The 17011-nt window shown below is 38.1% G+C and overlaps 1 protein-coding gene across 1 annotated transcript in view; it reads left to right on the forward strand.

The window, feature by feature from the left end:
- The first annotated feature begins 780 nt into the window (after positions 1-780).
- The window catches only part of LOC140149048 (uncharacterized), a 36660-nt gene continuing 20429 nt past the window's right edge, over positions 781-17011 (forward strand). The window contains exons 1-7 of the mRNA XM_072171199.1: positions 781-867; positions 5650-5799; positions 6584-6685; positions 11966-12023; positions 13635-13723; positions 14731-14802; positions 16945-16987. Of these exons, the coding sequence (XP_072027300.1) occupies positions 5728-5799; positions 6584-6685; positions 11966-12023; positions 13635-13723; positions 14731-14802; positions 16945-16987 (436 nt within the window). The 5' untranslated portion in view covers positions 781-867; positions 5650-5727. The remainder of the gene's footprint in view (positions 868-5649; positions 5800-6583; positions 6686-11965; positions 12024-13634; positions 13724-14730; positions 14803-16944; positions 16988-17011) is intronic.

Consider the following 17011-nt stretch of genomic DNA (forward strand, 5'->3'; position numbering starts at 1 on the left):
AATGTTTTCTTAATGTTATTAAAACATTTTATACTCTTTATGTAACCCGACGTTTTACACATTGTTTGTTTTGTGTTTGCTGTGTAGCTGTACGTGATTCAGTATAATCAGGATAATAAAAAGTGAACTTACGATTAAGTTATTTGGATTTCCCATTTAAACTCTTTTAGCCTGGATTTCCCATTTTAAAAATACCATTTTATTGTACAGATATCACAACAAAACTTCGTGTGGGAATTCCCATCTTTGTAAAGTTCAAACGTCTGATGGTGTATGGTGGGTGCCACGAATTTACTTTTGAAATATTTCATTTTTGTACAAGTTTTGATGTTTATGGCCATGTCTCTGATATCAGGGTTGCTTTTCCTTCCCGAGGAGTACCAGTGGGCATGTTGTGTCTTGTACTATAGGTGTTAGAAACAACATTAGAAATAACTGCAACACTATCTTATCCACTAAACTTGATTTATTTATTATATATATTTATTATTGTGACCTTACATTTGCCGTTTGAGTTCAATGGATTGTATAGGTTAAATATCAGTGTTGGCATTAATGTTTAAGGTTGATTGAATTTGAAAGAATATTTTACAATGGTATGTTAGTATACAGTAACATCGCTAGCGACGCGACTGGCGGCTTATGTTGCCAATAAAATTAGACTTCTTTATACAAAATAATAAGAAATGATGCAACTTATTAGTCAGATCTCAAACATCCATCACTTGCGACTGTCGACTGAAGTATGAATTGACAGTAATTTCATAGACAGAATGTAATTGAAGCCGTCCAAAATATGCCTACAGCACAACGCAAACTCACTGCTTATGTTCTTGACAAACGATTTTCGAAAGACATTCTGAAAAGGTATGAAAGATGATAAAATAAATATAGTTCTTTGCTAAACCCTTACTATGACTATCCATACATCACACAACATACACACAACAAATATAGCATTTTGGTGTCGGTTTATTGCTGCCAAACGAGAAGCACACACTGTGCCAAGCTATACAGAACTAGGATATCATGCCTACGCTAATACAATAGGGCAGCCTACCACAGGAATCAACGTGATAACTAGGGGGCTGCGCAACCTCAAAAAAACTTGAACATAATTTTTTATTTCTTATATTTTATTTTTGTTGAACAAGAAAAATCTGAGGGCATAGTACTTGGCTCCTGCCTAGGCTATCCCATGCCAACGTGGTGTTGATTCCTTCCTTCCCGCTATAAACAGTCTTAATCGACCAAAATCCCACCCGAGACTAAAACTGGCTTTAATAAAAATATTTACTAATGATTCTAAACAATCATGCTTCTGAGAAGAAGCAACTTGACACACACTACTTAAATTCAACTGCGCAACAGAATAGAACGTGTTGCCGTGATAGAAACCGAACCTGAAGTGAGGTTACTCACGCACTCTCCCACACAGGAATAGTCATACTATTACGTAACGCAAAGAACATCAATATATTCTTATTCGGGGGCTCTCAACCGAATATATTTTCATATTGTGAAAGCAAAGATATTGAGTATCTTTGGTGAAAGTGATATCGGTATACGTATACGTATAGGCCTATACTGACAAGTAGTTGCATTTATTTTGGTTTGAATGTAGGCCTATTGTAATACGGAAGTAAAATTTTATGATATGCTGATCAATTGAAAACTTTGTTTGTTCAATTTAGTATATCATTCTTTTCGGAAAAATTGAATGAACCAAACTGCGAATTCAAATTTTTTTCGATACGATCCAAATCTTGAAATGGAGTTATCAAATTATAGGCCAAATCTATAAATGGAGTACTCAATTAGGTAACTTGTGTTGCTAGTCTTGCAGCAACATAAACTGATATTCGATAATTCAAATTGATCCACGGTATGAAACTATTTAATTTATTTCAAATAACATAATGTTCTTGTTGAAGAATTGAGTATGCAATCATAATAGATGTAAAGCAGTATTCAGACTTTTTATTGTACGTAAAATATTGTATGTAACATATATACGTTATTTAATCTATTGCCATTCTATTTCCAGTAATGTTTAAGTTCTAACGAATGTTTGATGACGAAAATCGATAATATATTTCTGCTAGATTATTTATATGCAACATATTATCGATTTTTCGTCATCAAACATTCGTTAGAACTTAAACATTACTGGAAATAGAATGGCAATAGATTAAATAACGCATATGTTACATACAATATTGCACGTCTAATACTCGGAGTCTGTGGAGCGCTTAAGGGATGGGTTTATATGTGTGTAAATGGAGGAGAAATGGGAGGATTTTGGCATGTTTGCTGTGATTGTTTGCCTAGCAATATTGACCACAAGTACACAATTGATGGTGCATATCAAGGACCAAACTCTATAGTTTTATATTTGAGCACGATCACTTCTGTAAGGTCATGGGAAATTATGTAAATCGGCTTTTATATTTGATGTTGCATATCGGCTCTCGCACTTTTTTTTTGTACCCAGTATTTCACAAAGTCCCTTTACTCTGATGACCCTATGAATTTTTGCTGGTATGTTGAGCACTTTAAACAATTAATTATAGTACTTACCTCCTACTTAAGGAACATGCGTATGCCTTAATGTATGTCGACCATGTCAACAACCCAGTGTAGTTTTACATGGTTGGAAAAGTATATTTCCTTTCGCTATTTTGCCAATCATAATTCATAAATTGTCCAACTTTTTTGACAAAAAAGAGTTTTGCAACTATTCCGCCAGCAAGGAAACACAAATTTATGTGTATCCAGTGCGTCCTTTACGTTTAAATAGTTCAGTTTATTGTCAAGTTGTGCCTCTATACGCCATATTTACGGAATTGATGATACGAGCTGATACGGAATTTTTGAACCCAAATTTCTTGAAATATACATTACCTTTTTAACTTCTCGCCACGAAATTGGATTCATAAGAAGGTCAAATACAAGCCTTCCACTATGGCTGGTATCATCATCTCGATTGGTGTCTTGTGTTAGTATTATTCCATATTTTGCTGGTAGAAGTTCAATGAAACCCTCCATAATTCACGACTACTGTCACTTGTGTTATAAACTCGATGTGTTTACTATATTGTCGCTCGGGTCCGCGACTAATCGCAGGGACCGGTCTATCATTAGCTATTCTATACACTTTTCAATAGCCTTATTGTGATGTGTGGGAGTTTTAAAAGCCGAGCCATGAACAAAATATAATGCGAGTACCCGGGGAGGCATCAACTTTAGAGGTGACGGTATGTGCCTGTCAATATATGCCCCTCTTTGAAGCCGACTATACCCGATGACCAGGCACCTTCAGTTTTCAAAATAGTATACACAATGACCCCTTTTTCATTTTGATTGTACATAATGACCCTTTTTTTATAAAAAAAAACCCCAACGTTTTGTATTGATATGCGCCTACTTCGCGACGCTTGTAGGCACATATACCCATCAATTCTAAAGTTGAGTGCCCCAAGGCGAGCGCATACTGCGGGCCAATGAACAATGAGATAGTGGCTTTTCTGATATCACTTTGAGGAACTGTTGAAGTATAAATCAGCCAACGAGTAGGTGTGTCCAAATTGCACATCTTGAATTGAGACCAAGACATGCTGTTATTTCAATTGTTATACCGTTCCGGTTGGTTTATTACCTACCATTGCCTACGAGATGCAGTTCTAAGGTGACAGAGGGACAGGTCTGCAATTCGATTCCACAACCATTCATACCTTTCATCTGTTTTATTGTATTATCGTGCGAATTGCTCCGTGGTACCTTACGGGTACCTGAATTTTATTTGAATGAAGATGACTCTGTCATGCTCGACGTCATATTGCATAATTTCTATACAGTATATGCAATAAACCAACCAGAACAGTATAACAATTGAAATAATAGGCAGTTCTAAGATAGGTTAAGAAGAATATAACGTCACAATTCTGTATTATTATTCAAGGTTGCAACGTGTGTCTATGCTGTCATGTAGGCCTACCTGGCAACAGACACGCCCCCGGTACAAACAGATGAAATTTGTAGAAAAGCGTGATTATGACAAAAAACATTAAAAAATGATACTTTGAGGTATTGTTTTTTTTAATTTTTGTAAGGCAGATCATACATACACATGTGCTGAGGTAAAAAAGGTAAAAAATTTGTTTTTGACCCCTGACTCACCTGTCATTCCAAACAACCCCTTAAGGCCTATACATGTCATTATAATCCTGAATTACTGAATTTTCATGTCGTAGGCTTAGAATAAAAGACTTGCTGTACATGTATGTTTAACAAATTTGACATTGATTTTGAAACAGTGATTAACTAGGCCTACATATATATTTCGTAAGTTAGTAAGTAGTAAAATGAAGAATTCTTATTGTTATATTCTCTAAATACATTAATTGTGCTTGTAAATTGTGTACATTTAGAACCACAACTGAGTGTTTCCATTTTCCTTGTAGGCCTACTTGTGTTTAAAATGTTATTTTTGTGAGGAGATCCAGAAACTCGAAAGCGTACATTACTGTCGCTCTTGCTTGCAATATTTGTCTCTTTCAAAGGCACCGATAGCATATTCGTTTTCCCTCATGCTTATCATCCTCATCCTAATCATCAATTCTCCTCTCCTCCTCCTCCTCCTCCTCCTCCTCCTCCTCTTCATCGTTATCATCGTCATCGTGCTAATTCTATATACATACTGATAGTAATAATAATAGAGAGATTGCGATTTCCAAACGTAGGTATCGGACGTACGTTGATCTATTCAAAACCACTCTCATGTATCGAAGCGAGGTCACGTATTTAGCCAGTTTTGAAGATTTTCCACGTGCGAAATAAACGTAGATACATCGTTGAAAATGCACAAAATTTGTCCATTTCACAATTTGTTAAAGACAGTCAATGATAATGAACATAGGAAAGTCTAATTACTACTATGATCCTTTTTGTTTGTAACCAATCATTATAATAAAGGTACAGCGATGTGTTGAAAATCGGCTAAATTTATACGCAGAGATTGCCCATTGAAATGTGTGTGATACTTTGCGTACAGAAAATGACATTGCGATTTCTCATTTTGGATTCCAACGTACATGTAGTATAAAACGCAGATGCTACGTTCAAATATGCTGATTTTACCTCATGTTGAAGTTCATGCAACGCGCCCAATTTTCAGGACGAAAAAAAGTCTCATTTTGAAAGTAAAGTCATGATATATATATGGATGTAGTGATCTTTAATCTACCAAAATATACGTTTTGGGCAACTATAATATTTGGGGAGCACAAAAATACAATTAAGTTTAAGCAGTATGTTAAGTCAAAATTTTAGTCAAAATCAAAAGCGGGTTGTTTGAATTAGGCAGAGACTCAGTAGCCTGCGCTTACTATTAATTTTTCAATCACTATGCCCTCTATCGACCTTCGTGACGAATGAGCACAATCAAGTTTGGAACCGAGACTAGCAATATTTAACACCGTATTAACGTACGTAAAAACGTACGTGAAAACGTACGGTCCACGTGCTGCGTTTGGAACATCGCAATCGCTCTATTATAATATAACCTATGCCCCAAAATAAAATGTAAAAGGTATTGGTTGTATAAAAATGCTATGATTGTCATATTAATTTTGTTAATCATGTTGATAGTCAAATGCACAGGGCAATGTTCATCATCTAAACATATGCACATTCACAAAGACGTGCACAACAAATGAAATCCGAAATATGGAAGACGGCTATGAAGAAGTGTACACGGGTACCGGTATACCAAGAAAAGAAGAATTAAACGTGTTAAAGGTGAGCTGAAAGGTATTAAAATATACAGAGAAATTCCACAAAAGTTTGTGGGCTCTAGAGGCCATGTAGTGATTTTGGCTAATATTATTTATTACGAACGTTTCAAAAATACAAATCCGTAGCCAGGGAGTGTTGGAGTGCTACGCACCCCATGCCAATTAGTAAAAATCAACCTTTTTGGAAAGATTCACAAAAAGCATGTTCCTTTTTCTGTGAAAATATTGAAATCAGCCCTTATTATTTTTTTTTTTTTTCAAAAGGTCCACTTTTTAGCCCCCACACCCTCATAAATTTTTTTCAAAAGGTCCACTTTTTAGCCCCCACACCCTCATAAAAATCCTGCCTATACCATGCCTACGGGCCTGACTGCACAAAACATCTTTGATGTCTAATTTTCTTTTAGAACTACGGATGTCAAGTGAACTACTAAATTTACACTGCAAAAATAGTACCTAGAGATTAAACATGTTAAACACCATTTCTAGACACCATTTTGTCCTCGATTTAATATTTAACATGTTAAGGAATATGAAGGCTTATGTTCAGATATTCAACATATGATGTTTTGAAAATTTGGTGTTTAGGTTTTAAACGTCTTTACAAATCGAGGACAAAAAAGTGTTCAATCTCTAAACACCATTTTGCAGTGTAGTGATTATAAAATAAATATGATTCATCATTTTGTGATGATTTATCCGTTTTTTATCGCTCAAAAAGTTCAAGAATTTTAAACCGGTTTAAAGTAGAACATTTCCTTGTCTTAAACTCTTAAAACAATCTTTAGGTAGGCCTAATCCATAGACGTATTTATGACGGCTATGAAGAAGTGTGTGCCGAAACTACCGACACCGATATTGTTGAGACACTAAAAAGAAAAGAATTGAAGGTGAGCTCTTTTGATTATAATTAGGTCCTTTATAAAACTTACATAATTTTTAGAATATCAAACCAGCACAAACTACAGTAACAATGCAATCGATGCAGGGCCGTTTTAGTAGCAGATGAGTTTCAGTATGGGGGAGGGGTGTCTTCTATCCGAAGAGCTAGGCACACCGACATCGCCTGGCTAATAATTACTTTGTCAGCAGAGATACTAAAATAAATACCCGGGATCGATACACGTGAATTTGCTATGCACGAGTTTGATATGAGAAGAAAATCTTTGGATACCGGTGTAGAAAATGATGAATATCTCCCGTAAATGATTTCGTATAAAGAAACCAGATGTGGTTCCTTGCACATGAATATATATTTTGAACAGATATGATAGTCGTTAGCGTGCGTCTTGAGTCAAAAACTGACAATAATTCCGCAATAATTCTGATTTATATGTGCCGAATTATATAGCGCAGTGTATCGGCCAATCGTGAAGGTAGTCTAAAAGAATATGACCTATGGCTACCATGCTCGACTGACACACAGCGAGGTCGGTCACCGAGCTAATCGGGGCTATTGTCAGTAGCCTTAGTCAGATGTCCTTCGGCCTATTATGCGACTCAAAACTATTAATCAGGTCGATAAATAATGGCCATGCGTGGCTGTGGATTCAATCTACCATGGCGATTTCTGCCATGAAGATATCGGGGCGATGACACTGTGCTAGGGTTAGCAATCATGTTGCGCAGGGGCCAGTCAAAGGTAAATCCGGCCATATATACCAGCAAAATTTATTTCTTGACACCCCCTGAGGAAATGGTCTAGCGACGGCCCTGAATCGATGTCAGTTCATATGCACTACAATCGTCAAATCATGTGATGAATTATACTTATACAGTGGCTCCGGAACCGTGGTGCCTGGGGCCGGCCCCCTCAATAATTTTGGTGAGGGGCCCAAGTACCCTAGGCCCCCCTAATAATCTGGGGTAAAATTCATAATTTTATGGTAAAATTCATAATTTTATGGTAAAATTCATAATTTTATGGTAAAATTCATAATTTTAGGATAAAATTCATAATTTTAAGGTAAAATTCACAATTTTAGGTAAAATTCAGGTTTAATTCAAAATGTAAGGTACAATTCATATTAAAATATATACATTTCAAAAGCTTCCGCGCTTCGCGCGCGAGGGGGAGGGGGTATCCCTCTCCCACACACACCCCCTTTAGCGTTTCGCACCTCGGAGCAGACCAACAAATTTGCCCCCCCCCCCAGATCGAAAATCTTCCGGAGCCTGTGTTATATAGATTAATCTAGGTCGGGAGGTATTTTAACAGTAGGGGAGAGCGGGGAGTGTTCGCCCTATTTTTTTCTGACCAGCCTAGCGATGTCAATTTAAAGGTTAGGGATGACCTGATTAGCCCATGTGAAAGCCCTATGTCTTAGCTATATACGGCCACATTCCCAGACCTATAGGCTTTACAATAGCAACAGGATAGAGCAAACAAACAAGTTTTGCAAAGTGGCGAACTTGCCCCATATTGGAGCAGGTTCGCCCATATGGTGGGGTAAGTTCACCCTAATCACAAAAAAGGTTTAAACATTGCATAACAATAACATATTCAATGCAAACATTTAGCCAGAGTATACAGGGCATTCATTCTCTTCTGGGGAGTCACTAAATTTGTTGCAGGGGTCGGGTCAGGGTAAAATGTATAGGGGTCCAAAGTGAGCTTAAACGTATCATGTTTACAACTTCGGGGAGAAATGGATTAGGACATAAACTGTGGTATGAGTAATACCGATATCACATACATGTAACTTTAAAAAAACATGTTTTTCAGTAGTTTTACCTTGTTTAATGGTTTAATTATCAATATTTTGCATAATACGCTGATGGGGCAGATTCGCCCTCCAGTTTGGGGTAAGTCCGCCCGGGGAAGATATAGGGCGAACATGCCCCACCCTCAAAAGGGCGAACGAGCCCCTTGTGCAAATTTTTGTATTTTCTTCAGGGTATGCAAAATACAAAACGAATAAGGAGTTTTTAACTGCATTAAATCTTTGACAAATCCTATATGTTCCCAATACAGATCTCCATTAAACCCATCTGTATTTATGTATCAATGATAATACAACATTATGAATGCAAGAAAAAATTACGTTTTGGTGTAATTTTTTTGTTTTGGCTGCAGTTCGATGAACACGTCCCTATATGTCGCGTAGCTAATATGAGAAGTTTATAATGACCTATGTCACCTAATTTTGCCATCACCAAATTCTCTGATAGCCGTAGTGCTGAGAAACAAGAGGTGGGCGAACCTGCCCCTAGGGCGAACACTCCCCGCTCTCCCCTAGGCCTCAGAAAATTATCGCGTAACTCCAAAATGAGGGTCTGGGTATAATCACTTATGGCACACCTAACCAGTCTGGAGCTATAAGCGAAAATCAAAGGTTGTAATTTGGGCTTAATATGGGTGAAACCGAAAAAAAATCTATCCAATTTTGATTAGAATGGTCTCAAAATGTTTGTCTTGTTATAATAATTTATAAAAAAGAATAGTTTTCACTATAGGCCTATACGTCATTTTGTTATCGTCAGCATCAATTGGACTCAACGGGCAGTAATTCTTTTTTGCTGTGTTACAATAGTAACAAAACATCGTAGGTAGTGCAACTCATTTATTTTCTGAATTATTATTTAACAAGACAAACATTTTAAGACCATTTTCATCAAAAATTGCTTTTCTGTGTTTGACCACGTGGAACCCAAATTTCAACTAGCTTTGGCCTTTTCGCCAATAACTCCAATCTGATTAGTCGTAGGTATGTCAAACTATTATACTATTTTGGATCCTTGTGACCTGGGGATTTTTTTAGAATATGTTCTTACCAAATGGCATCTTGTGGGCAATGGAGAGGCATTCTTGTCCTTCTTGACTTAAGTAGTGCGTTTGACACTATAGATCATGGAGTGTTACTGCATTGCTTATAATATGTTTGTTGTGCATGGCATCACCTTGGCATGGTTAAGATCATATTTGTCTGGACGTTCTCAACGCATTCTCAACAACCGCATGTCCTCTTCTAGCCAAACAATCTGCGTGTTTCTACTGAGGGTAAAATTCCGGGCCATGCCGTGCCGTGCCGTGCCGGGTAACGAGCCCAGTAGAAACGACTTGGGGTAATCGGTTGCCGTGTCATGCCGGGTCATGTGCTCGCCTTTCGTGATCCACCTCTTGAGGTGGATCATGCCGGATCAAAGCGTGTAATCTGCGCAGTAGAAACGAGCCGTGTCATCGGTTGCCGGGTCGAGGTCATGCGTGTTGCAAAAATAACGCGATTTATATTCTACTCGTATAGTCTAGCTTAGGCCTATGATGTAGTAGGTTCCTTCTTTCCGATATTATATACACTGGACACATGTGTGACTCGCATGAACTTGATGAAGTAAAATGGATATGACTTTACTTAGTACTTCTTTATAGGCCCCCTAGTTAATGAGTTGGTTATATCTTTATAATTAATGAGTTGGTTATATATGAGCTGTAAATTAATTATCATAATAGCCAATTACTAGATCCACTGGTAAATTAATGCAATTTGGATTTTACGAAAATACTAAATTGTGATTGTAGGTCATATGCAATGAGCTGCCATCCGTAGACATTTAAATTTAGGATATAATTAACCGTCAAATCTGTTTTCCGTACTTCCGGTTTACAGGAAAAAAATGCCGTGCATTGTGCGAGACACGGCTTTCTGGTCTCAGTAGAAACAAGCTGGGTAACGGTGGCCGGATTATGATCGGTATTTTGTGCCCGGAAAATAGCGGGTCAAAAAGCCGTACGCTCAGTATAAACACGCTGTATGATCTACGGCGTGCCACAAGGATCTGTTCTAGGTCCCCTTTTATTTGCCGTTTATATGCTGCCTCTCGGGAAACTCATCCGTCAGTATGAACTCGGTCTGCATTTTTATGCAGACGACACACAACTGTATGCATCTGTGTGTCCAACATCTGAGTAGGGTGTAACTCAAGCTGTGTCAAAGCTTGAATATGTTTCCAAAGTGCAAATTTGGATGTCCAAAAATTGTCTCAAACTCAATGTTGAAAAAACTGAAGTTATGGTGATCGGTTTTAGAGCATATTGATACATCTTGTTACATCTCTGATTTGCTTAAGCCACAACCGCGTCGACAACTGCGGTCATCAACATCATCTCCTCAGTTTCTTGAACTCAGAACACATTGTGTGTCATTCGCAGACATATCTTTCTCGTGCTTTGGATGAAAAGAGTGATGGAACAAACTTTCCATCCATTTAGGAATGCTCAGACTGTTGGCATTTTCAAATGCCATCTGTTCCAAGAAGCCTACATATACTTGAATTCTGGTGTCTGCCTTTCAGGGCCTTTGAACAATTTACTTTTTGTATATTGGCGCTTTATAAATTGTTGTTGTTGTTGTTGTTGCCGCCGTTGCTGTTAAATTTGATCCAGTGTAAACTTTGACCCTATATTTCTAGCTATTTCTCGGAACGCTCAAGCCCTTGTCAAGGGTATCCACTAGGCACCCGTTATATTGTCATTCAAGACACCTCAGAGGTTAATAATTATTCAAGAAAAACGTGTTAGTCATACCCATTTTTACCCTCACAAGCAAGTTCAGAGACGTCATCAGAGACATGGTTGGCACCAAGCCTATGCTAGACCAGATTGAAAGCCATCGCATCAAATAGTTTGGTCATCTTATGCGCATGCCCGCAAATCAACCAGCCCTGCGGACCTACAACAGCAAACTGTCCGGTACCAAGCCTGTAGGAAGACCAAAAAGAAGATGGACTGAGGGGGTCAAGAAAATCCTGACAAAGCACAACACCAACCTGACAGATGCTACCCATGCAGGACAGACGTCACATCATTTCCCCGCGACTCTGAGAGGAACAAGCGGAGGACAAAAGTAAAGTAAAGTACAAGCAAGTTCACGAGGTTTGCCATCTGGCCATGGTTGTAAGCTAAACTTGTAATTTTAATTCAAATTCCATATGATTTGACGACTTGGCAAAATAGTTATTGTTTTGCTAATTTCCCCCCAAATTCTTACCAGATATAACAAAATTTACAAAATATAACATGTCATGTACTGACATGCATGACATTTGGCATTCCTATCATATGTTACATGGTGTAGGTCAAGTTTCCCGAGTCATATTTACTTTTCAGCAGAGGTTCACCTAAAAAGTCACCTAAAAACATGGCTAATTGTTCTAACCTGTTTAATTTACAGTCTGGAAACGTATATTCTCCTGGACCTACCGCCAAGTCATCTGTGGAAATCGAAGAAGGTATGGTTAATCCACCGGTTCCCAAACCGCGGGTCGCGACCCGATTTTACTATATAACAAATGGTTACAATCACCCCAATAACCTCCCAATTTGGCCTTTTCTATTTAAACTTTGAATTTAACACGTTAATTAGTATCGCATGTCCCGCAAGGGGTAGCCAGGGGGAGCCTACAATCACACTAAAATCCTGGCTACGCTACTGATGCCCCGACCAGTTCCACGGGGGTTTAAAGTTTCATAGAAATGAGATAAGTTTCAATTCTCATATCTAATTCTCATTTTAAATTTCCACTAGTTGTATTTTTTATTTTAAAGAGACTAGTTCACCTGTAGCTGTGAGAGTAACTGATAGCGATGCTACTTGACCCCTGATGACACCTTGTGACTTTTTTCCACCTTTTTATCCACCTTTAAGCCCAATTGGGCATTTAAGCCCAATCGGTCAAAGTTCAAATTTAGCCCCTAAATGACCTTTGACTTTGGTTGACCTTAATTGTATTTCTCCCATATATTCCCATCCTATCGAGGATTCCACCCACCATGTTTGAGCCCGATCGGACGAAGTTTTAAATTTTGACCTTTGACCTCGGGTGACCTTTAAAGCCGCCTGGTCGACATGCACTTCCCGTTACCAATCCATATCCGAAATATCAGATCGATGCGTCAAAGCACTTTCGCACATATATTCCCCTCAAATCAAGGATTCCACCCACCAAGTTTGAGCCCGATTAAACAAAGTTTGAAATTTTACCCCACCGTGATGACCTTTGACCTCGGTTGACCTCAATTTTATTTCAGGCATATATTCCCCTCGTATCAAGGATTGAGCCCGATCGAGTTTGAAATTTGAACCCTCCGTAATGACCTTTGACCTTGGTTGACCTCAATTTTATTTTGGTCATCTATTTCTCTCGTATCAAGGATTCCACCCACCAAGTTTAAGCTCGATCGGACCAAGTTTGAAATTTGACCCCTCCGTAATGACCTTTGACCTCGGCTAACCTCGATTTTATTTTGGGCATATATTCCCCTCGTATTCAGGATCCCTCCCACCAAGTTTGAGCCCAATCGGACAAAGTTTGAAATTTGAACCCTCCGTGATGACCTTGGTTGACCGCAATTTTATTTCAGGCATATATATTCCCCTCCTATCAAGGATTCCACCCACCAAGTTTGAGCCCGATAAGACAAAGTTTGAAATTTTGACCTTTGACCTTGACCTCCGATGACCTCGAAAGCCTCGCGGTCAACATGCTTTTTCCGATACCTATCCATATCCAAAATATCGGATCGATGCGTCGCAGCGTGGGAAACGCATTGCCGGACAACCAGACAGACAGACTCCGCTGGTTATTTTAGTATACTAGATAACAACATCAGAATTTCTGCAGAACACTCTATGAACGTTGTTGCCCTCTTCACGCCAAAACTTCTTCTATCAATCCTTTTGGTAAACATATACCTAGTTGGCTATAATAATGTTAGGAATTATGGAAACAGAGTTAGGCGAACCCGACTCTTTACATATAGATAGCACACGACATGACGCGACGCGACGTCACGTCAGTACAGTGAAGATGTTGATTTTATTTTGTTCTTCTACATTGCAGTCAAAACTTACAAACAATCAGTTCCAGCAAAGAGGCCCGTGCCTGCAGTTCGTCAGATTTTTCGCAGAAAAGAACCAGTAAAACATGAGGTGAGCACATTTGTTCAAGTACGGTAGGAAAGCAAGGGTTGATCTGATTTAGATCGAGCAGCAGAGGTGCAAGCGTTGTTTGCTTTTGGTTTCTTCTTCTGAGTTGTCTTCGAAAAATTTACGACCAATAACGTCACCTTGATATGATCAAGTTCTTGGTCGCGACGCTCCGTGTGTGCTCCGTGAACTCTTGATATGTCCACGAATGTATAGTCCATGTATTTAGGGTGGACAAGGAGCGGAAGCTAAAGCTTCCTTCTCAAATCACTCCATAAACAGGTTGACAACCAAGGGCGAAGCCATAGCTGCACATTGCACAATGACATTGTTTATAAAACTGACCATAGACATGATAGAACACAAAATAAGAGGTAGAAAGGCAAAAGTTAAGCAGTATAATACATTATACATCTTTGTACAACACTGAGCATGTTTAAGTATGTCCACTTCTTCTACGAGTTGTCCTCTTCCAGATCCAGAGCGCACTTGATGACGTCGATGGCACTGTTTGTTGGGATACCTTTTAATAAGCATCTAAGGATTCGTTAACCGTTATTTTCAATGTACAAATCCTTCCTTGACCAGTTCAACAAGTGCAATAGTGTCCTGAATGTGGTGTGCCGACTTGCCGACAAGTGGTGAATACATCTGCGACAAACCGGGCAATATGCCATGCAGTTTCGTACCCGGGCCGCTTCCTTTTTATCCCGAGGGCTCGCGCCCCCAAAGCCACTCCCCAATATACACGCATGTCATGGGTTACCGAATTGACGTGTTCATTAATTTTTTGTTGGTAAAATGCCATTAATCTAAAAAAACAAATAATCAAAAACCGAAATGCTGTTAAATCAGTGGCTCACCCATACGCGTGGCCTATAGGAAATAAACAGGTTTTTAGTCTTATGAAGCTTCTTTTTTCCCTTTATTTGAACATTGTTGAATTGCTCATGGAAGTTATGCGGATGAATGTATTTTAAACATACTTATTCCAACTTGTTAATTTTCAGCCTGGGGATAGGTTGCCTCCATCTACTAAAAGTACGGATGACGACAAGGGTATTTACGAAGTTTACATGGCGGTAGGATGTGTTTTTATCTTAATGTCTATGCTGATCATTTATGCTGTAAAGGCTTGTAAATACGATTTTATTTAAATCTGGTCAGACAGATCTATTTTAATAATAATAATAATAATAATTTAATCTTATATAGCGCATTACAAACAAATCTCAATGCGCTTTACAAAGCATACATAAAAGCATAAACACATGGCAACAATATTTAAATATACAGCATAAAGATACGAACTAACATTTTAAAAATAAAGAAAATATTAAGTTGATGTATATTGCACAGTTACGCCAGAGGCGAGCGCAGGAGGACAGTAGCATGTCAAATATACAACAATAACATGCAAATCCAAAGCCAAAAGAACACAAGATGCATATTTCACACAAGGAGCAAAAGAAGCAGCAAATTGGAAAATGTGAAATAGGCAAAAGTGCAAAAAGTGCAAGAGGCAAGAAATTGGAAAACATACAATGCATATTGCACAGAAATGGAATGCTTTAAAGCACAAAAGAACAAAACAACAAACGTGGAATACGCATAGTAGGCTTTGACAGAGGAAATTCATAAATTTAACCTATACAAAAAACAACAAAATCAACTGAATCATTAAAATTAATTACTAGCATGCAAAATTTTCATAGTAAAAACTGGATTTCATAGCGCTTTACAAAACAAACATAAGAGCATAAACACATGGCAGCAATATCTAATATACATAATTAAAATACAAACCAGCTTTATAAAATGACTGAGGTAAAAAGATGATGTATAATGCACAGTTATAAAGATGTGTGAAAGTCCACATCAGCGGCGAGCAAAATAAGGACATATTAACATGTGAAATATACAGCAATGAAAATACAAAAACAATTATTTAGGTCCATGCCGCACAGTGTGTCGCGGGTGATCTTTAATGGATCACAAAGTGAGCAAAAAACATAAACGACACACAATGCAACACAGGATTGCACAAAATTATTCTAAGTGGAAATTACACACTTTTTTTTTCCTTTTGATTAATACAACAAAATGGCAAACAAAAAATAATTGACAACATTAATACACGAAAAATACTGTTCATTATACAAGTCAATGATATTGTTGTGACAAATTCAAATAATAGAAGATCAGATAACAACAATAATAATGAGAGCCCTGGACTGAGGGGAGAGGTTCCAGAACTTCACCCTGCAGTCAATATATTTCATGCAACAAAAAATATGAGCAAATATTTTCACCGCGAAGATGGTATGGCAACCTGCGAAATAACAAACAAAACTAGTAGAGTGACCGGCACAGCGAATACGCGATGGAAGATGTATAACATGATAAAGGAGCAAAATAATATATTGCACTGCAAAAATTTTCATCTCGATGAAACATATATAAAAACAGCCATGAAAATTTTGACGGACGAAACCAACGTTACGACTGAAACCTCTTCTATCTTCAGCTAGGTTGTGATTCAAATCTTGAGCAGGCCCGTACGCAGGATTTCATGGGGGGGTGCTGTTTTTGAAAAAGTGGACTTTTTTTCTAGGGGGGGCGATTTTGTGAAAAGTGGACTTTCTTCCCAAAATTTGGACCTTTTTTGTCCAATAAAGCATAAAAAAACATGATTTTTTGTTCGCTACGCTCGCAAATTCTGACATTTTGGGACTTTTTGTATATTTTTCCAAATTGGGGGTGTGGGGGCACCCCCTGCGTATGGGCCTGACCTTGAGTACCGGTAACTTCAGATATAGATTACAATCAACGAGGAATGTTCTTTATGATTTTGTGTCAGCGCGGCAGTGAGAAAGTTTTGCCCGGACACCTCTACCGGGGCTGAGGGACGGTTGTTCAGCCCTCACCCAGATCGCCTCTTTCACGCCTCTTTCAAACCAACGATGCTTAGGATCTAAAATTAGGATATTCTTGGAAAACTGCCTCGTCTTTTCCACATCGAAACGCATCACAACCCAACTAAAAACTGAAGGATTCAGTCGCAACGTCGGTTTTGTCCGTCACAAATAGATATGTCTGATGATGGTTGACCAGATTTAACTGTAATTTTAATCAAAACAATATAACGATAGTATAGCCTATAGACCTCTATACATTACCAGGAGATGTAAAAAGTTGGTATATAATATTTTCTTATATTTCAGCCTGGCATTGATGCTACAAAATTATCTGCTGATCACGAAGAAGGTATGGTATCATTTGCTCATACAT

This window comes from Amphiura filiformis, chromosome 3 (assembly GCF_039555335.1).
Source record: "Amphiura filiformis chromosome 3, Afil_fr2py, whole genome shotgun sequence".
Classification (NCBI taxonomy): Eukaryota; Metazoa; Echinodermata; class Ophiuroidea; order Amphilepidida; family Amphiuridae; genus Amphiura; species Amphiura filiformis.